Source organism: Anolis carolinensis, unplaced genomic scaffold, assembly GCF_035594765.1.
Source record: "Anolis carolinensis isolate JA03-04 unplaced genomic scaffold, rAnoCar3.1.pri scaffold_11, whole genome shotgun sequence".
Lineage (NCBI taxonomy): Eukaryota > Metazoa > Chordata > Lepidosauria > Squamata > Dactyloidae > Anolis > Anolis carolinensis.
Window position 1 is genome coordinate 13,876,835 of NW_026943822.1, and position 24,999 is coordinate 13,901,833.

General features: G+C 41.9%; 2 protein-coding genes across 7 annotated transcripts in view; one reads left to right on the plus strand and one right to left on the minus strand.

Moving 5' to 3' along the window:
- The window catches only part of il16 (interleukin 16), a 45,104-nt gene extending 35,713 nt beyond the window's left edge, over positions 1-9,391 (plus strand). For all 6 annotated transcript variants that reach the window (XM_062962934.1, XM_062962938.1, XM_062962937.1 and 3 more), the window contains 5 exons: positions 238-421; positions 1,228-1,329; positions 3,853-4,102; positions 4,941-5,066; positions 7,986-9,391. In XM_062962934.1, the coding sequence (XP_062819004.1) occupies positions 238-421; positions 1,228-1,329; positions 3,853-4,102; positions 4,941-5,066; positions 7,986-8,185 (862 nt within the window). In that variant the 3' untranslated portion in view covers positions 8,186-9,391. The remainder of the gene's footprint in view (positions 1-237; positions 422-1,227; positions 1,330-3,852; positions 4,103-4,940; positions 5,067-7,985) is intronic.
- Positions 9,392-10,231: 840 nt separating this feature from the next.
- stard5 (StAR related lipid transfer domain containing 5) lies at positions 10,232-24,996 on the minus strand. The gene is made up of 6 exons (XM_003229376.4): positions 24,830-24,996; positions 21,492-21,541; positions 19,168-19,300; positions 17,055-17,172; positions 16,818-16,911; positions 10,232-15,730 (listed from the first exon to the last, which is right to left on the minus strand). The coding sequence occupies exons 1-6, from the start codon at positions 24,917-24,919 to the stop codon at positions 15,583-15,585; spliced, it is 633 nt and encodes a 210-aa protein (XP_003229424.1). The 5' UTR covers positions 24,920-24,996; the 3' UTR covers positions 10,232-15,582.
- Between the last annotated feature and the right edge of the window lie 3 nt (positions 24,997-24,999).

Sequence of the window (24,999 nt, forward strand, 5' to 3'; positions counted from 1 at the left end):
ACTGCATGGAGCACCATTATTTTACCTATAGATCTACTCACATTTGCATGTTTTTGAACTGCTAGGTTGGTAGAAGCTGGGGCTAACAGTGGGCTAACTCCATCCCCGGATTCGAACCTGTGACCTTTCAGTCTGCAAGTTCAGCAGCTCAGCGCTTTAACGCGCTGCGCCACTGGGGGTTCCCAGATAAGTATACGACGGCAATATTAAACATTTCTCCTTTCCTCCTTTGGCTAGCCTCTCTGAGCTGAGGGATTATGGTGAGAGTTGGTCAGCTCATGAAAAAGAAGTCGGTGAGCAATGCTGCAGTTCGTTGCAAGCTTTGGGCTTCTCAGGACAGTCTGTCATCTCCCTTCTTACTCCTGAAGAACTGGAAAAGCTGATCGAGGAGGTGAAGTCTTTAGATGAGGCTACATTAAAGGTTTGTGTATTATTTTGTGTGCAATCACCTTTTTCAAGATCTTTGTCCATTGGTTTTAAGATTAATTGTATGTTTTCATGGTTTGCCTTGAGCACATGGTTTTGTTGCTGCGTGCCTTCAAGTCATTTCTAATTTTAGTAACACTAAAGCATCTATCATAAGGGTTTCTTGGGAAGATGTGTTCAAAGGGGGTTTTGTGTTGAGGCTGAGAGATTGTGGCTCACCCAAGATCACCCAATGGGGTGCCATGGCTGAGCAGAGATTCAAACCATGGTATCCAAAATCAGAGTCCAGTGCTTAAACCCACTATGGCACACTGATTCTCTCACATTTGGCTCCCTTCTCTCAATGATCTTATCTTTTTCACCCTTTCCTGAAGCAGGGTGTGTTTACTAAAGGGAGACGTGGTGTGATAGCCATTTTTAAATGCCATGTAGACAGTGGAGTGAGATTGTTTTCTGCAGCTCAAGAGCATAGCCCAATGGATATAAATTATTGGAAAAGAAATCCTGCCCAAACATTGGGGACAACTTTTTTTAGAGTAAGCTGTTTCACAGAGGAATGGATTCCCTTGGAGGATGCTGGACTCTTCTTCTTTGGAGATCTCTAAACAAAGGTTTGATGGTCATCTCTCAGGACTGCTTTGATTAGATTTGCCTGAGTGGCCAGATTTGGACTAGATGGTCTTGGGATCCCTTTCCAACACTATGATTATAAAATTTAGCTATAAATATATAGCAAGTCTATACTGTATTGTGTCTTTGGGCCTGATCAGTGAGAGCTTTTTTCCTCCTTTTTGTGCACAGCAACTCAATGAGATCCATGTTACTGTTCTTCACAAAGAAGAAGGTGCTGGCCTTGGGTTCAGCTTAGCTGGTGGAGTAGACCTAGAAAACAAAGACATTACTGTAAGTAACCTTGTTCTGACATATGGTTCATTTTAAAGCTGATGTCAGGAGCATGCATTCTGAACACTGTGATGTTGTTGTTTTTTTGGTCCAATTTCAAAGCCCTCTTTAAATTATGGGCTTCTGGAAAGAGTTGTCTGATCTTTCCCTTAGAGCCAACTTCAATCCCCAATATACGTATTGTCTAAAAAGTTTGAAAAATCAAAGGCACTTGTTGATTTAATATTCGGATAAGTGTGCATTTTAGAAAATTAATGGTTACAAATTAATGATTGCTTTAAATAGCTTAATGAGTATTTTGTTGACATTGTTTCATAACATACACACAGAAGCTAAAAGTATAATTCTCCTACTTTTGGCTTTTGCAAAATGCAGATGCAATTGAATAACTTCAGGTGGTTCCACACGTTCCACCCTTCTGTTGGGATGGATCAGGCATAGCAATATGTGCATCATTTAAAAACCACTCTAGTGTTTACCTCTTTATAGATGTTGAGTCACAAATCATCTGGCTGTCTGGAAGCACTTCAAAAGGAAAGATTTCAAATTGCAATAGCCATTGGTTATCTTAAGTATAATTATGAACCATACACTTTTGATGGGTGTCACCGATGTACAGCTGAATTCGTTCCCAGAAACTTTGAGGTTAAGTTGCCATTAAAAGGTAGTTCTACCTTCTGAGGTCTGTGCAGCTGATAAGATCAGAATCCTTAGCTTTGATAACTTTAAAATGTAATGAGGCAATCCTTCCATGCCTACATGTGAAGAAACTAAATGGTTTTTGTACCAACCGAATGTCATGTAGGATAATCTCTCTTCACTTCGTCCCATGAGTCCTTTCTCAACCACCCAAGATCTACCTCGCTTAGATGAGCTTCTTGAGAACTTTCCTACCTTATAATAATATAATAATAATAACTTTATTTTTATACCCCGCCCCATCTCCCCGAAGGGACTCGGGGCGGCTTACATGGGGCCTTGCCCGATAAAACAATCAAATAAAACACAGCAATAAAACAGTTATCCAATAAAAACATCAATTACAGTAAAAACAATCGTTGAAATCAACATAAAACATACAATATTAATACTGGAGACTAATTCATAGAACCCAGGCAAAGTGCAACATGTGCCAAAATGGTCCGAAATGGGGAAGGTAATTTCACAGTTGAAATGGACAAAGTGCAATATAGCATTGGCAACACCTCAAGAATGGGGCTATTCTAAAATGGGCAGATAGATCAGATACCTTAGAATGGATTTCCTATAATAAAGCTTGGTTTCTTTTCTCCAAGCCATTGCTTCTTATAGCAAGATTTCTAACCCACTGAACCTCTTAATGTATTCTAACAGATCCCACCCGAAGAAACCTAACATGTATATAGGGGAGGAAGTGCTCTGCTTTACAGGATATTGGAGTTTCTGCATTGGTATTACGATTTAGCACTGCCTTCTTCCCTCTTCCAACACATTTCTATTTTTCTTGAGTTGGTATAGATTTACAGCATTGATCTTGGATATGAATAAGTGTTGAGGCCTGTGAAGTCTCTGAGGATGAGAACGGGGACTTTTTGGTGGGTCCGAGGTTTTTACTTCTAAGCCTGTTACTTCTGTGGGGAAAAACGAAAGTGTTCCTCCTGATGATGGGAATCTTTCAGTTAGATCTGTTGTTAGGGAAACAGAAAGTGGTTCTCATGAGAATCTGCCAGGGATTGTCTCTGAAAGGAATGTGGAGGAGACAGGAGCACTGCCTAAAACTCAACCATTACAGTTACAAAGCAATAGTGTGAAGCAGAGACATGTTCATTGTTCCCAGAGGCTGAAACATAAGCAAAGGGAACCCAGGTGTGAGAAAGAGTGATGTCATGTATAAGAATTAGAATTCTTAAGCATTTTGAGATAATGTTTGTTGGGAGATAAGTGTTGGCTTTTCATGTGTCAAGTCGTCTGTCTTGGGAGCTCAGAGTTAGGAGTTTTTGTCTTTGGTTGTGTGTCTTGCTTTCCTATTTAAGATCAATGCCTCTTGACTGGATTACAATTCTTGATTCAAGTTTTCAGGCCTTTGAAGGGCAGGGTAGAAGTGATGTAATAAATAAATAAGATATGGTTTTGGTTTAAGGGTTTAAACCCTTAAACCCCTAGATTACTGTTTCTTGTTTTACCATTTTGGGATTTTGGATTCATATTCAGAGATGGTCCCTGCTATTTGCTGTGCTCAAGAATATCAAGCTTATGGATATAACTTTGAAAATGCTTCCACAGTCTGGTTTTTCATTGTACCTTAGTGATTGCTTAGTCTGCTGATTTTGGAATGACTTTTGGATTATTGTCCACTCATTTTTGAAACTGCCTTTTCTATTATATACTCTTTTCTTAATAAACATATTATTTATCGTTGAACTGTGTCATGTTTGGGTGAAAAGGAGTCACGCAGGCGGCTGGGCTGCAACAATAGGATGCACAAAAAACTTACTGAGTATCAAATGACTTTCGATATGTGTGTTTGGTTGGCATTTCTAACAGGTACACAGAGTTTTCTCTAGCGGACTAGCATCCCAGGAAGGAACTATTCAGAAAGGAGATGAAGTGTTGTCAATCAATGGGAAGTCTCTCAAAGGCTCCTCTCACAACCAAGCGCTGGAGATCCTGCGAGACGCTCGCCAAGTAAAGCAGGCAGTTATTGTTACAAGAAAGCCCAGAGAGAGGAAAATAAGCCTCAATACATCTCTTGAATCCTCTGTGTCATCAGGAGGTGAAAATTCAACAGACTATAGTAAGTATATTTGAAGGCATCATTTAGCAGTACATGCTCTTTATGTATTCACGAGCGAACTATCCATTTGTTGTTGAAGGCTTTCATGGCTGGAATCACTGGGTTGCTGTGAGTTTTCTGGGCTGTATGGCCATGTTTCAGAAGCATTCTCTCCTGACGTTTCGCCTGTATCTATGGCAGGCATCCTCAGATTGTTTGCAAATGTATGCAAGGAAGCTGCATTAGCACTGAAATGGATCTCCTATAAGCTTGGTCATTTAATTCGGTCCAGATATACGCTCACTCTATGAAATAATGCTTTTACTGAGTATTATGTTTAAATGTATTGTTTTTTTTTTAATTTGGAATTTTTATTATAATGAGTATGTTATCGTCATTTTATACATTTGATATTAAGTAAAGTAATTGTGGCATTGAATGTTTGCCGTTTATATGTATGTTAACCGCCCTGAGTCTCTCTGGGGAGAGAGGGTGGTCTAGAAATAAAGTTTATTATTTATTATTATAAGCCTGGTGCTGCAGGTCCAACTTTTTGGCTCCTTTCCCTTAAATTAAACTCTTCATGGATTTGGGTACTTGGGCTTCAGTGTGACCCCCCTCGACATCACTTTTATTGAGATCCAAATAATTTATTTTCACTTAATTTATGCTTAAGGAAGGCTAGCATTCATTGAATATTTATTCTGGTTTTCCAGAATTTCAAACATGATTCTTTCCCAGCCTTACCTGGAGATGCTGGAGTTGAACCCGACACCTTCTGCTTGCAACCCATATGCTCTACCCCTGAGCTTTTTCTATGTAGCCCATTCCCCTCTGAAAATATCCTATTTTAATACAGCATCTGAAGACCTGATTTTCATGGTGACCTTGGAGAAGACCTCTGCCGGTTTAGGGTTCAGCTTAGAAGGAGGGAAAGGCTCCATCCATGGAGATAAACCAATTGTAATTAACCGGATATTTAAAGGTATGTATTTCAGGTTGGTTGCAACAGAAATGGGCTAGCTGTCATTCTATACTCTACAGCAGGGGTCCCCAAACTTTTTTAACAGGGGGCCAGTTCACGGTCCCTCAGACCATTGGCGGGCCAAATTATAGTTTTTTTAAAAACTATGAACAAATTCCTATGCACACTGCACATATCTTATTTTGAAGTAAAAAACAAAACAAAAAGGGAACAAATACAGCCTCAATGTTAATCATCATTATCATCATCATCATAAAAATAATAGAGGGTTGGAAGAGACCCCTTGGGATATCTACTCCAACCCCCTTCTGCTTTTGTGCACCACACCATAATCAAAGCACCGCTGACAGATAGCCACCCAATGACAACAACAACAACAACAACAACAACACCATAATAAACATGGTTGGAAGAGACCCCTTGGGCATATAGTCCAACCCCTTTCTCCCTTTGTGAACCAAAACATAAAGCACCCCTGACCAACAATGGCAATAATAATAATAATAATAATAATAATAATAATAATAATAATAATACTGTAATGTTCGGGGTTGGAAGAGTGCTAGCCTTCAAGAAAAATGAATCCATGACAGGGTTGCAAAGGAGGGAGTCTACGTGGCAAGATAAAACGGGAGGTCTCTACCTTTTGCCACAGGCATGCCTCCATTGTTGTTTTGACTCCTCCATCCCAGGTGGGGGAGGAGGCGGAAAAGGAGCATGCAAGGCGAGCAAGGAGGCAGGAAAAGCGTGCACCTTTCCCTCCTCCCTCGCCCCGTGCAGGCCTTCGTCAGAGGCGGCGGCGGGAAAGGTGTGTGTGGGACGAGGAAAAGGCATGAGCCTTTCTCTCTTCTCTCACCCCACGCGCACCTTTCACGCTGCTTTCCTCGGCGGCGGCAGCGGGAAAGCTGCCCGCGAGGTGAGGGAGGAAAGGCACATGCCTTTCCCTCGCCCAGTGCGGCTCTTTCTTCTCAGTGGAGGCAGCGGGAAAGGTGCATGCAGGGCGAAGAAAAGGCGTGCACCTTTCTTTCCTCCCTCACCCCGCGCGCACCTTTCCCGTTGCCTCCCTCGGCGGCAGAAGCAGGAAAGCTGCCCGCGGGGCGAGGGCTGAAAGGTGCATGCTTTTTCCTCGCCCCGTGCGGCCCTTCCTTAGTGGTGGCAGCAGGAAAGCTGCCCATGGTGTGAGGGAGGAAAGCCGCACACCTTTTCCTCGCCTCATGAGGCCCTTCCTCGGCGGCAGCGGCCGGAAAAGTGCCCATGAGGAGAGGTTGACAAGAAACTTCTCCTCCTTCTCCACACCACACTTTCTTGGCAGAGGAGGGAGCCACCACCCCGGGGGCCGGATAAATGGCTCCGATGGGCCGCATGTGGCCCGCGGGCCTTAGTTTGGGGACCCCTGCTCTACAGGCAAAATTGAAAAAAATCCTATAGAAATAGTCATTTAAACCTTCCCAGACAAGCTGGTTGGCAAGGAGAAAGAGCTTTTTAATCAACTACAATGCTGTTAGGCACATGTAACTGTTCCCTGTTGACATTTACAATTGTAGGGCCATTGACATGGTTGTAAATGTTCCTGAAATCACCTGCAAAACTCTTGTTTCTCTGGCTGGATTTTAAGGTGGATTTAGTGAGTCAGATTAGAAGACAAATTAAAGGTTTCCCCTTGACGTTAAGTCTAGTCGTGTCCAACTCTGGGGGTTGGTACTCATCTCCATTTCTAAGCCGAAAAGCCAGCGTTGTCTGTAGACGCCTCCAAGGTCATGTGGCCATTGGTATGACTGCGTGGAACACTTTTACCTTCTTGCTGAAGCGGTACCTATTGATCTACTCACATTTGCATGATTTCGAACTGCTGTGTTGGCAGAAGCTGGGGCTAACAATGGAAGCTCACACTGATTTGTACCGCTGACCTTTCAGTCAGCCTAGAGGTTTAACCCGCTGTGCCATTGCAGCCCCAGGGAAGATAGATCATAGCCATGAAATTTTCTGATGCAGGATTTCAACTGGAGTCTTGGTGGTGAAGTGTGTTAAAGCGCTGAGCTATTGAACTTTTAGACCGAAAGGTCCCAGGTTCAAATCCCGGGAGCGGAGTGAGCGCCCGCTGTTAGCTCCAGCTTCTCCCAACCTAGCAGTTCGAAAACATGCCAATGTGAGTAGATCAATAGGTAGGAAGGTAACAGCGCTCCATGCAGTCATGCCGGCCACATGACCTTGGAGGTGTCTACGGACAACGCCGGCTCTTCGGCTTAGAAATTGAGATGAGCACCAACCCCGAGAGTCAGACATGACTGGACTTAACATCAGGGGAAACCTTTACCTTTACCTTAGGATTTCAACTAACTACAGTAGAGTCTCACTTATCCAACATTCGCTTATCCAACGTTCTGGATTATCCAACACATTTTTGTAGTCAATGTTTTCAATACATCGTGATATTTTGGTGCTAAATTTGTAAATACAGTAATTACTACAGTAGAGTCTCACTTATCCAACATTCTGGATTATCCAATGCATTTTTGGAGTCAATGTTTTCAATATATCGTGATATTTTGGTGCTAAATTCATAAATACAGTAATTACTGCGTATTGAACTACTTTTTCTGCCAAATTTGTTGTCTAACATGATGTTTTGGTGCTTCATTTGTAAAATCATAACCTAATTTGATGTTTAATAGGTTTTTCCTTAATGCCTCCTTATTATCCAACATATTCGCTTATCCAACATTCTGGCGGCCCATTTATGTTGGATAAGTGAGACTCTACTGTATTTTTAAATAAAACTTCCTGATGGATTTGAGCCAGCCATACTATGTATTGATTTTGTTTTGTTACATATCATATATTTCATGATTGCTGTTCAGCATATTGACATTTTAGATGCAGTTTCTACACCAATAATCAAGCCTGGCTGCCTTTCTTTAGGAGCGGGATCAGAACTCAGCCCTGCTGTTCAGCCTGGAGATGAGTTGCTGCAAGTGGGCACCAGCCTCATGCAAGGTCTCTCCCGGTTTGAAGCCTGGAACCTCATCAAGACTTTGCCGAATGGGCCGGTTGCTGCCGTCATCAAGAGAAAAGGCTCCTCCTCCGGCACAAAAGCTGAATCTCCCCACGGAGAGGAGTGAAAATAATAATAACAAACTAATTTGGAGAGGGAAAAATGACTTGCTTTCTTTTCTAACAAAATAGCTAATTTTATCAGATGACCGTGAATATCTATCTGCAAGCAAACTGGGCAAGAGACATTATTATTATCCTTTGAATTCCAAAGAGCTTTAAGCAACTATAAAAGGTAAAGGTTTCCCCTGACGTTAAGTCCAGTCATGTCTGACTCTGGGGGTTGGTGCTCATCTCCATTTCTAAGCCGAAAAGCCGGCGTTGTCCGTAGACACCTCCAAGGTCATGTGGCCGGCATGACTGCATGGAGCGCCGTTACCTTCCCGCCAGAGCGGTACCTATTGATCTACTCACATTGGCATGTTTTCGAACTGCTAGGTTGGCAGGAGCTGGAGCTAACAGCGGCCACTCCTGCCGCTCCCAGGGTTTGAACCTGGGACCTTTCGGTCTCCAGCTCAGTGCTTTAACACACTTCGCCACCAATCCTGGAATTGGAAGAGACCTCATGGGCCATTCAGTCCAACCCACTGCCAAGAAGCCTTCAAAGCACCCCCAACAGATAGCCATCCAGCCTTTATTTAAAAGCCTCCAAAAAAGGAGCCTCCACCACATAGAATCATAGAATAGTAGAGTTGGAAGAGACCTCATGGGCCATCTAGCCCAACCCCCTACCAAGAAGCAGGAAATCACATTCAAAGCACCCCCGACAGATGGCCATCCAGCCTCTGCTTAAAAGCCTCCAAAGAAGGAGCCTCCACCACACTCTAGGGCAGAGAGTTCCACTGCTGAACAGCCCTCACAGTGAGGAAGTTCTTTCTCATGTTCAGATGGAATCTCCTTTCCTGTAGTTTGAAGCCATTGCTCCATTGCGTCCTAGTCTGCAGGGCAGCAGAAAACAAGCCTGCTCCTTCCCCTCACATATTGATCCATGGCCCTCACCATGTCTCCTCTCAGCCTTCTCTTCTGCAGACTAAACATGCCCAGTTCTTTAAGCCGCTCCTCATAGGGCTTGTTCTCCAGACCCTTGTTCATTTTGGACACATTCCAGCTTGTCAACATCTCCCTATTAGTAGCTTCATGTGCAGGGGACCTTCCTCCCAGGTCTGACTGAAGTTTTTGTTCTAGATATGTGTTATAGCTATACTTTTGATCATTTTGCAAGATTGTGTTCGTTGTGATGGAGTAATTTTAAATCAGCGGTCTTATAACGAAAATGTTCGTATTGTTTCATATCATATAAATAACTAGCTGTGCCCGGCCACGCGTTGCTGTGGCAAAGTCTGGTGGTATGGGAAATAAAGTATTGAGGAATTGGTGGTAGTTAAAGTAAAGGGTAAAGGTTTTCTCCTGACATTAAGTCCAGTTGTGTCCGACTGCACACTGAAGTGGATTATATGGCAGTGTGGATTCAAGATAATTCAGTTCAAAACAGATAATATAAGATTATAAAGGGGTTATATAGCTGTGTGGAAGGGCCTTGAGTCTACACTGCCATATAATCCAGTTCATATCTGATAATCTGTATTTTATAGGCAGTGTGGAAGAGGCCTGAGGCCTAACTCTGCCTGTCCCCTGGGCTGAGTGGGTTGCTAGGAGACCAAGTGGGCGGAGCTTAGCCTTCTAACTAGCAGCAATTGGATAAAAACAATTATTCCTCTCCCTCTAATTAGGACTTTATTTTTCTTTTCTTTTTGTTGTTTGAACGTAGAGGCATGGATGAGGGGTTGTGCTGCCAAGTTTAGTGTTTCTGGGATGTGTAGTTTTGTTGTTTTGTCCTAGGCCAAAATTTCATTACCCTTTTATATATATAGATGGGTTAAATACAGAAAAGGAGCGATATATGGTGCTGAAACACCTCAAAAAAACTTAATGTAAACATTGTCTATCTTCAGGAATAGCTTTTAAATGTAAAGAGGTAGCAATTAGGGTTGTGCATTTGGAGTAAATCTTGCCCTGTTTTGTGTTCTGGGTTTCGTAGGGGCGCCCAGAACGGACAGGTGATAGATATTACTAGATCGCAATTCAACTCCATTACTAAGTGAAGAACACAACTGTTTTAAGAGCACAATTTTAATAATCATGAATCCATTAATTATACAATAGTGTCTTACAACAACTCTGTCAAACAGATCAACATTGTGACTTGAGATATGCAGTCAGCGGAATTATATATTATAGCTTTAGAACAGCAGAACAGTATCATGGAACCAGAAAAGATCTTAGATGTCTTCAAGTGCAACTTCTTGTTCAGTTCAGGACACAACAGACGCATCTCTGATAGGTGACCATCCACCTTTCACCTGCTTTAATACGTCTACAACCCACCACTTGCCCAGATAATTATTCTATTCTCGCTAGTGGGAAAAACGGCTCCTAGATCAGGGACCTGAATGCATTTCTATACGGAAATCTCCAAGCACACAATGTCAGTGATGAGACTAAACTTGCCTCGTTGACATGATAACACTTATACACTAAAGTACACAGAAATCTGTAATACGTGTAAAGATACAGTTGTCCTACCCTGTTTCCCCAAAAATAAGACATCCCCGAAAAATAAGACCTAGTAGAAGTTTTCCTGAATTGCTAAATATAAGGCCTCCCCCGAAAGTAAGACCTAGCAAAGTTTTTGTTTGGAAGCATGCCCGGCACCCGCCAAACAAAACACCAGAGCATGCAAGATTTGTAAATGTACATACCAATTGTACATGGAAATAATGGTAGTAACAAGAAATTCTTGACAGGATTCACAGTTTGTCTGGTTATGCTGGCTTGTGATGACAACTGCTGTACAGTATATATAAAATGTTCATTTTTTTGTTCAATAATAAATGTGAATTCTTCTTTATGGAAAAAATAAGACATCCCCTGAAAATAAGACCCAGCACATCTTTGGGAGCAAAAATTAATATAAGACACTGTCTTATTTTCGGGGAAACACGGTATTACTAATATACAGAATAGAACAATGGTAACAGACAAATTATAATCCTTACAGGCGCATGAGTAATGCACAAATACAAACTGTTTACAGCATTACATCAAACATTATATTCATGTTTGTATGTTTTTTCAGTAACAGATAAGTATGTTCAATAACTGAGTACAACACTTTAAATTCCAGTGTTGTCCCACATAGATAAAAGTCTTAGAAATGCATGGTCAAAGGAATAAACAACTGTATATTGTGATTCACACTTTAGATAAATTCATCATAGTCCCATGTAAGTTAATGTTTTGGAGATGCACAAAAGGAATGTAAAACATAAAGGAATGTAGAACAACAAGGATTCCCGGGTATTTTGTAACCCTTGTTTCTGGATCAAAATCCCTTCTTCAGGTAGTTTCTGAAGGTTCTTTCATGCGTTTGTAGTAGACTTTTCTGCAGCTTTTGTAAATTCCACTAAGGAGTTTGTGACTCTGCTGTAGCACTTCAATTGTGGATAATGATCCTACTGCCTTCCATTTGTGAGCCTTTTACATTACATTTTACATTACATTACATTATTCCTTTGACCATGCATTTCTAAGACTTTTATCTACGTGGGACAATACTGGAATTTAAAGTGTTGTACTCAGTTATTGAACATACTTATGTTACTGAAAAAAAATACAAACATGAATATAATGTCTGATGTAATGCTGTAAACAGTTTATATTTGTGTATTACTCATGCGCCTGTAAGGATTATAATTTGTCTGTTACCATTGTTCTATTCTGTATATTAGTTAGTAATAGGATAACTGTATATTTACATGATAACACTTATCCCAAGCTGTGTTGCGTGAGCATGTTGGGCCAGTTAATGGGAGTGAGAACCATTTTATATTGACAAGGAGCCCCTTCACTTGAAACAGATATCGCAGTTGGTGTTGTTGGATGCCTTCAAGTTATTTCCAAATTATGTTAACTCATAAGGTATCTCTGTTGAGAGTGTTTGTGATTTTCTAAGGCTGGGGACTTGTGATTTCTCCAGCGGGTTTCCATGGCTGAGATGCAATACAATCCTTCGTCTCTATTACAACATTCAAACCAATCTACCACACTGGCTCCCATGCATTAAGGATAATTCAAAACGAATCTGTCCTCTTATTTTTGTAGCTGAGCAGGGACTTCTCCACATTGATAGTCAGGCCTCCATCCTATGGAATTTGGTGAGGCACTAATGTTCTCTGGCTGAGAATTCTCAATGTTTTTGTGGATCTTCAAACTGATTCTTAACTTGTTGTGTTGTCGAAGGCTTTCATGGCCGGGATCACAGGGTTGTTGTATGTTTTCCGGGCTGTATGGCCATGTTCCAGAAATATTCTCTCCTGACGTTTCGCCCACATCTATGGCAGGCATCCTCTGAGGTTTCTCTCACCCTGGACTTTCCACAGATATATATAAACCTTCCTTGCTTAGTTTCTCCATACCTCACAACCTCTGAGGATGCCTGCCATAGATGTGGGCGAAACGTCAGGAGAGAATACTTCTGGAACATGGCCATACAGCCTGGAAAACATACAACAACGCTGACTCTTAATTTATTGTGACACCTATTATAGCAGGCATGGGCAAACTTTGGCCCTCCTGGTGTTTTGGACTTCAATTCCTGCAAACAGTAGGCTGTTAGGAATTGTAGAAGTTGAAGTCCAAAACACCTGGAGGGCCAAAATTTGCCCAAGCCTGTATTATAAGGTTCATTCAGAGGCTTTCCATTGCCACTTTCTGAGTCTTCTGAGGTCATTTAGTGGTCTTCCGAGGAATTTGTTTGGTCCCTTAGTCACTATACTACACTGATCATCTCAGGGATTGTTATTTACAGAATGATGTAAATGCTACCTAACCTTAAAACCACACCATTAGATAGGTAAAGGGTAAAAGTTTTTCCCTGATGTTAAGTCCAGTCATGCCCGACTCTGGGGGTTGGTGCTCATCTCCATTTCTAAGCCGAAGAGCCAGCGTTGTCCGTAGACACCTCCAAGGTCATGTGGCCGGCATGACTGCATGGAGCGCCTTTACCTTCCCGCCAGATCTACTCACATTTGCATGTTTTCGAACTGCTAGGTTGGCAGGAGCTGGGGCTAACAGCAGGCGCTCATTCCGCTCCCGGGATTTGAACCTGGGACCTTTTGGTCCACAAGTTCAGCAGCTCAGTGCTTTAACACATTGTGCCACCATTAGATAGGATATGATTAATTTTGTGATTGGGTTGATGCCCCACCTTTGTTCCAAAATGGGATTCATCATGTGAACTATAATTGTGTCATGTGAAGGGACCCAAGGTTGTGCTGAGAACTACTGGTAGCGTCCAACTAGCATCTACTGAGCCTTTGAGATAATACAAGCTTCCCTGGCTTCTCCATCACTGTACTGATTATTCCATTCACCTAGCTTGTGAGGATAGGCATGGATTGCAGTTCCATATGAACTCCTATCTTGCCCATCATAAACCACACACCCACTTTGGGAAGGTGTGGTGCTGGCATTGCCTTGGTTTACTGCTCCCATATCTCTCAAAGGATGGCAGCTTTCCACTAATGGCATGTCAACATTACTGAGCCCAAGTCCAGGTGTTTACATTGATTTTAAAAACACATGGATACTCCCCTTGATATTATTTAGCTCAGGGTGCAAATGCTGGCAGAGGCAGCTAAAACTGCAGCTCAAGAATGCATCAAGAAGATCCAAGGGACAGGCTCTAAACATCCAGGTATCATTGTAACATCTTTAGAATAGCATTAGTTTACCCAGTTACAATGTCATAAATCAGATTTACACAACATCATTAACTGTCCCTATTCTCATCTGTTATAGTAGCACTACTGTTACAAATAGAAATTTGTAAGGAACATTTCAACGTTGCTGCTCTGTTCAGATCTTTATTCTCGCAAAAAGAAGATTCGTCTCAAAGGAAACAGGCACATAGAGTGCTACTAGTATGCAGATGATACCTAGGGACAACCACGATTCCTGAGAACTTTAAGCTGTGTTTGCAAGCAGTGATGAGTTGGCTGCGAGCAAGTAGACTAAAAGCGAATCCCGCAAAAACAGATACTCTGGCCCGGCCAGCCACCAGAGTTAATCCAGTCACTGCCTGATTTTGATGGGGAAGTTCTGGTTCCATCTGCTACTGTTAAAAGCCTTGGGGTTGTGTTGGACTCATCGCTGACAATGGAGGCCCAGCTCACTGCCATAAGTAAGCAGGCCTTTTTTCATCTTCGCCAGGCAAGGAAATTAGCATCCTACCTTTCGACAGAAACATTGGCAATGGTAATCCATGCAACAGTCACCACTAGGTTGGATTATTGTAACACCTTACACGCTGGCTTTCCGAAGACAAAAACCCAGAAGATCCGAATGGTCCAAAATGCGGCAGCCAGGCTGCTAGCGGGATCATCTATAAGATCCCATATTACACCGATTCTGAAACAACTGTATTGGCTACCAATAGAACATCGGATCCCTTACAAGATACTGATGCTGACATTTAAAGCTTGAAATGGCCAAGGACCATTATATCTTAGGGACCGCCTCATTCCTTTTTTCCATCACTGGTCACCTCGATCCTCCCAGGAAAATCTCCTATACGTACCGGGCCCTAGGGAGGTACACCTGGAAGCTACAAGGCGTAGAGCCTTTTCGACCGATGCTCCAATTCTGTGGAACTCATTGCCTCCATATGTTAGAGCAATGTCGGAATTGCAAGCTTTTGGAAAAGCGCTCAAGACTTGGCTGTTTGGTTGTGCATTTGAGTAGATCAGATCTAATTTGCCAAATAGTCACTGTTGAATGTTTTTAGGTTGAATGTTTTTATGTTGAATGTTTTTATGTTGAATGTTTTTATATTGTGGAATGATATTTTAAATTGTAAGTCGCTCGGAGCACTCTGGTGGAGAGCGACTAATTAAGAAGTGAAGTGAAGTGAAGTGGATGTCTTTTGATACATTCTCCTCCACCGAAATAATCCAAAAGCAAGGAATGAAAATTCCCAGAATTGGTCTCTCTGCTCCAAACTTCGGCCATGCACCCAGTGCCCTTTTCCTTTGAACCATTCTTCTCATCTTTGGAGATACAAGAATCTGAACAGAGCACCACAATTGTTGTTTCACTACTAGATAATCACTTGTACTTTTGAGCCCATCTTGGGGAATAAAAAATTGAAGTTTTTTGGGGGGGGAATTTTTTTCCATTGACCATGTTAAACTAAAGCACTATAGCACTCATTGACTCAAGACATAGGTTTAAGTCTTTCCAATTCAAAATCAATGGGTTTCCAGGGGACTTAACTTTGGGTAGACCATAGCTTGAGACAAAGATGCTCCTGACCTCAGCACCTAGCAGTTCCGCCCTTGCATAACGCGAGAGTGAAATTACACAAACCCTTGAGATACACCCTTTTCCCCCTTGAGAAATAAATTGTTTATGCTAGTAGTTTTACCACCGCTTTGGCCAAGCCGCTGTAAAAACCAGTTATGCTGCTTGGGAAGAAGGATTCCACCACCGTCTGTGGGAGGTTTCCACCCAGATCCGTCTGAAAGAAACTGAGGAGCTGAGTCTTGTTGGGCTCCCTGTAGGAAAGCAAACAAACAACCCACAAACAAGTCAATAAAGAGATGCAGACTCTAAAAATGTCAGCTATTCATGGATAAATATTTAAATTTAAATTCACTGGATAAAATAGTGGATAAAACCAAAAGCTTTCCCTACTTCGGTATTCTGCTCATTTCAGATAACTCCATGGAGAAGTTTGGGGGAACCAGTTTCCTATGACTTTTTGATGTTCTCTTTTAGCATATTTTATTACAATTTTACATCATAACATAGGATGTTGAGTGTCTTAAGTCATACATCATACTAATGGAGACTGGAGAGTACAGTAGAGTCTCACTTATCCAAGACTCGCTTATCCAAGCTTCTGGATTATCCAAGGCATTTTTGTAGTCAATGTTTTCAATATATCATGATATTTTGGTGCTAAATTCGTAAATACAGTAATTACAACATAACATTACTGCGTATTGAACTACTTTTTTCTGTCAAATTTGTTGTATAACATGATGTTTTGGTGCTTAATTTGTAAAATCATAACCTAATTCGATGTTCAATAGGCTTTTGCTTAATCCCTCCTTATTATCCAAGATATTCGCTTAACCAAGGTTCTGCCGGCCCGTTTAGCTTGGATAAGTGAGACTACTGTATGTTATATGTCTAAGCACGCAAAAACAAGAGTCTTTATGTCAAGCGGAGGCAATGGCTATTCTTCTGTTCAACTGTTTCTAATTGCCACTCTGCTAGAACATTTTCAGTCCTTGCTGAAATAACTAAAATCAAAAATAAAAATACTGGATAAGTCCAAAGGATTCATCTAGCCTAGTAGTCTGCTAATTTCAGATGGCTTTTAAATATGGTGATTCCATTTAGATTAAGACTAAGAACTGCATCAGAATCCCTATGTTTGTAGTATAAGCTTTTATAGACTGGATCTGCTTGCATATGATGAAGCAGACTCTTGTCTTTGAGAGCTTATACTGAAAACGTCTTTTATTCCGTCTCAGGGCTGCTACAAGATCCTTTTGCCTGGGTTTTGTTGCAATCCTGCCCATAACCGATCCCATGCATATGTTTCAGATCACAAAACGTGCTCGAACGTCTTACCCTGGAGCAGGAATGCAGATGCAACCACAGGGATAATTCAGCCCTCGGACATAATTTGGTTGGGCTGGACACAGGGGGTGATCCACATGCGTTGCTATGAGAAAGAAATATATAAACACAAGATAAGTTTATTTTTTTAAGACGACAGAGCCTCATAAAATAGCAAACACAAAATACCCAAATGATTGTGTTCAACTGGCACATGGGAGGGCCAGAAAGGGGAGGAGGTCTTCTTACCCACACTTGCTATCGTCCCATCCTCATCATGTCTAATCAGGACCACGTCTAGGAACTCCCGTGGAGAAATGATCTTCATGAAAGCCGAAGGTGTCGTCGTTCTAGTTATGCAAACATTCTGCAAAGTGGAAACCGGGATTATACCGTTTGCATATCCAGTTTGTGCAATAGAAGGAAATGCAACATCATTTACTTAGGCTAACTTTTAAACCCTATACTGACCTGTTGGTTTACCTATGCAGGTATATCTGTGTGGTTACCCTGTGTATACTTTTTTTTTGGGGGGGGGGGGGTTAGGAAGGTGGCAACTGATACTACAGTAGAGTCTCACTTATCCAACATAAACGGGCCGGAAGAACGTTGGATAAGCGAATATGTTGGATAATAAGGAGAGAATAAGGAGAAGTCTATTAAACATCAAATTAAGTTATGATTTTACAAATTAAGCACCCAAACATCATGTTAGACAACAAATCTGGCAGAAAAAGTAGCTCAATACACAGTAATGCTATGTAGTAATTACTGTATTTACGAATTTCGCACCAAAATATCATGATATATTGGAAACATCGACTACAAAAATGCGTTGGATAATCCAGAATGTTGGATAAGCGAGTGTTGGATAAGTGAGACTCTACTGTATATCCTACAGTTAAATAGAGGCATCTCCTCAGTCTCTCATCAATACACTGATGGACACACATGTTCCACCAGCATGATGTACAATTGTTGCAAAGGGGCTATTGGAAAGGCCCAGCACATTATTCCCTTGTCTGAAAACGGGACATCAAAGGCTAAGGTTTCTAAACAGGCATTAAGCTGTTTACAGAAACTCAGTTGTTGATCTAAATTAGGAAACAAAAGCATTGGGCAATAGGAATTGTTGCTTCAAGTCCATGATTCCTTTTTGGCTAGCAACTAGAATGGATTGGCATAGTCAGTGAAAGTTCATGCCAGTCGACAGCCATGGTTCCACAGTAATAAGGCATGGATGGAGATCTTTTTAATTTCAGCAGTGGAAGATAGCAAGTCAGTGATTATTACGGTTCTCAAATAGCACTAAGATGGCTTGGATGTAGGCTGCGGATAACTGTGATAATAGATGCATAAATCTTGCATGGTGCCTACTAAGAAACGGTTACTGGGAAAAGTGCTAAGGAAGGTTAACTGCAGAACATAAACAAAATACAGTAGAGTCTCACTAATCCAAGCCTCGCTTATCCAAGCCTCTGGATTATCCAAGCCATTTTTGTAGTCAATGTTTTCAATATATCGTGATATTTTGGTGCTAAATTCGTAAATACAGTAATTACAACATAACATTACTGCGTATTGAACTACTTTTTCTGTCAAATTTGTTGTATAACATGATGTTTTGGTGCTTAATTTATAAAATCATAACCTAATTTGATGTTTAATAGGCTTTTCCTTAATCCCTCCTTATTATCCAAGATATTCGCTTATCCAAGCTTCTGCCGGCCCGTTTAGCTTGGATGAGTGAGACTCTACTGTAATAATCACAGATGATTTACATGAATGTAATGTAGACAATAGTAAGGGTAAAGGTTTTTCACTGACATTAAGTCCAGTCGTGTCTGACTCTGGCGGTTGGTGCTCATCTCCATTTCTAAGCCGAAGAGCCGGAATTGTCCATAGACACCTCCATGGTTATGTGGCCGGCATGACTGCATGGAGTGCCCTTACCTTCCTGCCAGAGTGGTACATATTGATCTACTCACATTTGCATGTTTTTGAACTGCTAGGTTGGCAGAAACTAGGGCTAACAGCGGGAGCTCACCCCGCTTCCTGGATTCGAACCATCAACCTTTCGGTCAGCAAGTTCAGCAGCTCAGTGCTTTAACCTTCCGTGCCACTGGGGGCTCCAATATAGACAATAAAGCACTTGAAATGGTGAAATATTGTGTATACTTTGATTCAATCACTTATTAAAGCAAAGATTGCAATCAAGAAATCAGAACTAGCTTAAGAGCAACTATGAAAGAACTGGCAATGATATATCACTAAATACTAAAGTGAGGACTGTATTTCCCATCAATGAAGGAAGCTGATAGGAAGAAAATCAAGTTGCAGCAAACAACAACAGTACACTTACTTCATTAATCTTTTCAATGACTGCGACTTCCTTCACATTTTGATCCCATTTTTCTCGAAGTCCACCAGTTTCCGGCCGTAAACACTTAAAGACATCCTCTGTTTTTGCTGGTATAATTCCTTCGGCCTTGTATCTTTATGGAGAAATAAAAACAACAACAGTCAGAAAACTGAAATCAAAACCTGCCCCCAAATAGTTTATATACTTTATTTATATTCCGCTCTATCTCCCCGAAGGGATTCAGAGAGGATTACAGGTACATATATGGCAAACATTCAATGCCGATATACAATTGACAGAGACAGACAGTACATAAACAGAGGCAAGGCTTCCCCTTTTTCATCCCCGGCATCCAGCTGTGCTTGACTCGGACATGGGGAGGTGCTGTTGTTTCATTTTCCTGTCGTCCATAAACACCTTTCCTGGTCAGATTTTTGCTGGCATGTTTTTCAGGGCGCCTTTTAACTCCCTGCCAAAGCAGTACCTATTTATCTACTTATATTGTTTTCGAACTGTTCAGTGAGCAGAAGCTGAGCTGATGGCGGGAGCTCACCACTGTGTACAATTCACACTGTGTCCAATTCTGGGCACCGCAATTGAAGGGAGATGTCGACAAGCTGGAAAGTGTCCAGAGGAGGGTGACTAAAATGATCAAGGGATCATTTTAGAGATCAGTCCCTATGAGGAGTGGCTTAAAGAGCTGGACATGTTTAGCCTGCAGAAGAGAAGGCTGAGAGGAGACATGGTGAGGGCCATATAGAAAAGCCCTGAAAACATGGCTATGTGCCCAGGCTTTCGATGATTAAATGATAAAGACATCCCGGACTGACTTATCACCACAGGACAAGGATATTGGATGAACGGACTTTACCCATATGTTTTATGGTTAAACCATATGTAGGCCCGGGCCGTGGCGCAGGCTGGAGAGCAAGCCAGCTGCAACCAGCTGCAATGAATCACTCTGACCAGGAGGTCATGAGTTCGAGGCCCGCTCGGAGCCTATGTTTGTCTTGTCTTTGTTATATGTTAAAAGGCATTGAATGTTTGCCTATATGTGTAATGTGATCCTCCCTGAGTCCCCTTCAGGGTGAGAAGGGCGGAATATAAATGCTGTAAATAAATAAATAAATAATTTTATATTTTTATATTGTTTTAAGTGTTGTAATTGGATTTTATTCATTGCTATGTTTTAACTATGTGTAGGCATCAAATTGTTGCCAGTTGTGTATGCCTCAATGAGTCCCTTCAGTTGAGAAGGGCAGAATATAAATGTTGTAAAGATATATAATATATATACTAGCTTTGCCCGGCCACGCGTTGCTGTGGCTTATGGAAATCCTTTGTTGGCCAGGTGGAATAGCAGTGAATAGCCTTGCAGTCTCAAAGCCTGGCTGTTTTCTGGAGTAGCTGGAGCTGTTTCTTGTATGAATGTAGAGGCATGGAGGAGGGGTTGTGTTGCCAAGTTTAGTGTTTCTGGGATGTGTGGTTTTGTTGTTTTGTCCTAGGCTGAAATTTCATTACCTATATACAGTAGAGTCTCACTTCTCCAACACTCGCTTATCCAACGTTCTGGATTATCCAATGCATTTTTGTAGTCAATGTTTTCAATATATCGTGATATTTTGGTGCTAAATTTGTAAATACATTAATTACTACATTACTGCTTATTGAACTACTTTTTCTGTCAAATTTGTTGTATAACATGATGTTTTGGTTCTTAATTTGTAAAATCATAACCTAATTTGATGTTTAATAGGCTTTTCCTTAATCCCCCCTTATTATCCAACATATTCGCTTATCCAACGTTCTGCCGGCCCGTTTATATTGGATAAGTGAGATTCTACTGTGTGTGTGTGTGTATATATATATATATATATAAAATATATAAAGATGTGAGGGTATGTCATAGGGAGGAAGGAGAAAGCTGCCCTGGAGACTAGGATGCAGAACAATGGCTTCAAACTACAGGAAAGAAAGGAGATTCCACCTGAACATGAGGAAGAACTTCCTCACTGTGAGAGCTGTTCAGCAGTGGAACTCTCTGCCTCGGAGTGTGGTGAAGGTTCCTTCCTTGGGAGGCTATTAAACAGAAGCTGGATGGCCATCTGTCGGGGTGCTTTGAATGCGATTTTCCTGCTTCTCGGCAGAGAATTGGACTGGATGGCCCACTCTTTGATTCTATATCAACACCTTTTCAAATGACCAGGCTCACTCTCATTTGGAAGGCAAAGTAGAGGCAATATGTAACAAAATCAGTATCTTCTACTATTTACAGAAGCATAAAATGTACCTCCATGAAAAGTGTGTTTTATTTTTGTACTTACAGGTTTCCACGAAACTCCGTCGACGGTCTCCAAGAAATTGCAACTTCATTCTAGGGGGACGAGGAGAAAGAAGTGAGAGAAAAACCAAGACGTTATTCTATAGGATCTTTGTCTTTGGTATAATATTTTGTAGGGTTTTCTTAGGCAAGGAAGAGATAGTTTTGGCTATAGCTCAAGCATGGGCAAACAACAGACACAACGTCACTCCATGGTGTGTCCTCAAATGCACCAATGAGAGCAAGCCGAGGGGGCAGGCTTCCCCCGTCTGACTCAACGGGATCACATTGTCACTTTAGTCCCAGGATGCCGGGAAAGTATTTCCAGGGCAAACGAGAACAAAGGTGCATCTTCACTGTTGTTTACCACCACTTTAACTGCCAGGGCTTAATGCTATGCAATCCTGGGAACTGCTGTTTGGAAAGAAGCCAGCACACTTTGGCACGGAAGGCTAAAAAATCTTGTAAAATGCCCACTTTCATTACAAGATTTCATTACAGCATTGTGCTTTGGCAGATAAAGTGATGTCAAAATTTCAACAGCCTGGGATCTTAATTTCTTTATTTCGGTGTAGATAGATACACCTTCGGAGCGTATTAAAGCGCTGAGCTGCTGAACTTGCAGACCGAAAGGTCACAGGTTCGAATCCAGGAAGCGGAGTGAGCACCCGCTGTTAGCCCCAGCTTCTGCCAACCTAGCAGTTCAAAAACATGCCAATGTGAGTAGATCAATAGGTACCGCTCCGGCGGGAAGGTAACGGTGCTGCATGCAGTCATGCCGGCCACATGACCTTGGAGGTTTCTACGGACAACGCTGGCTCTTTGGCTTAGAAATGGAGATGAGCACCAACCCCCAGAGTCAGACACGACTGGACTTAAAGTCAGGGGAAAACCTTTACATTTTATTTATTTATTTATTTATGTATTTGCTACATTTATATCCCGCCCTTCTCACCCCGAAGGGGACTCAGAGTGGCTTACAAATTAAATTTACATACAATATTATATTATTAGCATAGCACAATACTGGCAATAAATTACTATATTGTACTATATCAATATATTGTAATATTATTATTAATATTACATGTAATATATAATATATAATTAATTTTTTTTTATTTTATTTATCACATTTATATCCCGCCCTTCTCACCCGAAGGGACTTAGGGCGGCTTACAACAGTGGCAATCATTAGATGCCCATACAAATCAATATAAAATTAACATTACTATATTGTATTATTAGTATTATATTGTATTACAAAATAATATTATTAATATTATATGCATATACGATATATTATAATATTATATATTATTGTAAATTATATTATATACATGTACATATGTATATAGATACATCTTTGGAACGTATTAAAGGCTTTTCCTTAATTCCTCCTTATTATCCAACATATTCGCTTATCCAGCGTTCCGCCGGCCCGTTTATGTTGGATAAGTGAGACTCTAAGGTAAAGGTAAAGGTTTTCCCCTGACGTTAAGTCCAGTCATGTCTGACTCTGGGGGTTGGTACTCATCTCTAAGCCAAAGAGCCGGCATTGTCCGTAGACACCTCCAAGGTCATGTGGCTGACATGAGTGCATGGAGCGCCGTTACCTTCCCGCCGGAACAGTACCTATTGATCTACTCACATTGGCATGTTTTCGAACTGCTAGGTTGGCAGGAGCTGGAACTAACAGCGGCCGCTCACGCCGCTCCCGGTGTTTGAACCTGGGACCTTTCGGTCTCCAGCTCCGTGCTTTAACGCACTTTGCCACTGGGGCTCTAAGTGAGATTCTACTGCAGGGGTCCTCAAACTTTTTAAGTGGAGGGCCGGTTCACTGTTGTTTAGATTGTTGGGGAGCCAGACTATGATAAAATAGTCCAAAATTAGGATTGTTGTTGTTGTGTGCCTTCAAGTCATTTCAGACTTAGGTCAACCCTAAGTCTAAAGTTTAGGACAGAGGCCAGGTCAATGACCTTGGAGGGCCACCTCCGGCCCATGGGCCTTAGTTTGGGGACCCCTGATCTAGACTATCTCGTAAGACCATAGGTAAACAAAGAGACCTCCAAAGACCATCCAGATGGTCTCATAAGACCATCGGTAAGGAAAGCGACCCCCAAAGGCCATCTAGATGATCTCATAAGGCCATCAGAAGACCATAGATAAGGAAAGGGACCCTCAAAGACCATCTAGATGGTTTCATAAGACCATAGGTAAGGAAAGGGCCCCCCAAAGGCCATCTAGACAATCTCCTAAAACCCTAGGTAAGGAAAGGGTCCCTCAAAGGCCATCTAGATGGTCTCATAGGACCATAGGTAAGGAAGTGACCTCCAAAAGCCATCTAGATGGTCTCATAAGGCCATAGCTAAGTAAAGAGACCTTCAAAGACCATCTAGACAATCTCATAAGACCATAGGTAACCAAAGAGACCTCCAAAGACCAGGTAGACTTAGTTCAACTCTAAGTCTAAAGTTTAGGACAGGGGCCAGTTCAATGACCTTGGAGGGCTGCATCTGGCCCGCGGGCCTTAGTTTGGGGACCCCTGCTCTACTGTATATAAAAGGGTAATGAAATTTCAGCCTAGGACAAAACAACAAAACCACACCCAGAAAAACTAAACTTGGCAGCACAACCCCTCATCCATGCCTCTACGTTCATACAACAAAAAGCTCCAACTACTCCAGAAAACGGCCAGGCTTTGAGACTGCAAGGCTATTCACTGCTATTCCACCTGGCCAACAAAGGATTTCCATAAGCCACAGCAAAGCGTGGCTGGGCAAAGCTAGTATATATATATATGGCTGGAGTTGTACTTTAAAATGTATCTGTTCTGACTTACAGGGTGGGGGCTTGCCAGAGGGTACCACAAGGATCCAATTCCACAGTTCTACCAAATAAAATCTTCTGAAGAATTACTACAAGACATTTCATCCTCTTTGTCCTAATCAAGCATGTCTAGTTAACCTTTTGGCACAATTTGTGTAGCAAAGAATACAAGTTTTCGGAAAATAGATGAGAGAAACCTGGAAATAAGTTAAGATTATCCTACTATGATTAGCCATTCGTTTTAGGACATGAACCACAACAAAATGAAGATAAGGAGACTGAGAAGTTTCACTGAGAATACGGATGAACAGCTTGCTCCATTTCCTATCTGTGTCATTTATGCGCGTGTTTCAACTGAAGACCAACCCTACAGGACGTATTTTGTTCCTAACTTGGGGACTCCTTGTACCATGATCTCAATCAACCTATGTCAGGGCTTTGCAATTCAAGGCCTTGCCGCTGGGGGGCGCGCGCGCTCAAGCCCTTCCCCAATGGCTGCCCGTGCCCACTCACCGTCCGCTTGCAGCTGCGCCATCCGTCGGGGTCTTTCCGGTAGCTTTGCATGCGCTCCGCCGCCCAGCTGGCACTCGCCTGGTAGTCCATGATGGCGAGGGAAAGAGCGCCGTGGCGTCTGTGCCACAAGGGAGGAAGCGAGGCCAACCCAGAGGAGGGGCCGGCCTTCC

Excerpts from the sequence above, each read along its gene's own strand:
- stard5 (XM_003229376.4), bottom strand. The coding sequence starts at position 24,919 with ATGGACTACCAGGCGAGTGCCAGCTGGGCGGCGGAGCGCATGCAAAGC. Across the intron at positions 17,173-19,167 it reads TCATTGAAAAGATTAATGAA|AATGTTTGCATAACTAGAAC; the intron begins GTAAGTGTACTG and ends TCCACTTTGCAG. Across the intron at positions 16,912-17,054 it reads TGGGACGATAGCAAGTGTGG|CAACGCATGTGGATCACCCC; the intron begins GTAAGAAGACCT and ends TCTTTCTCATAG.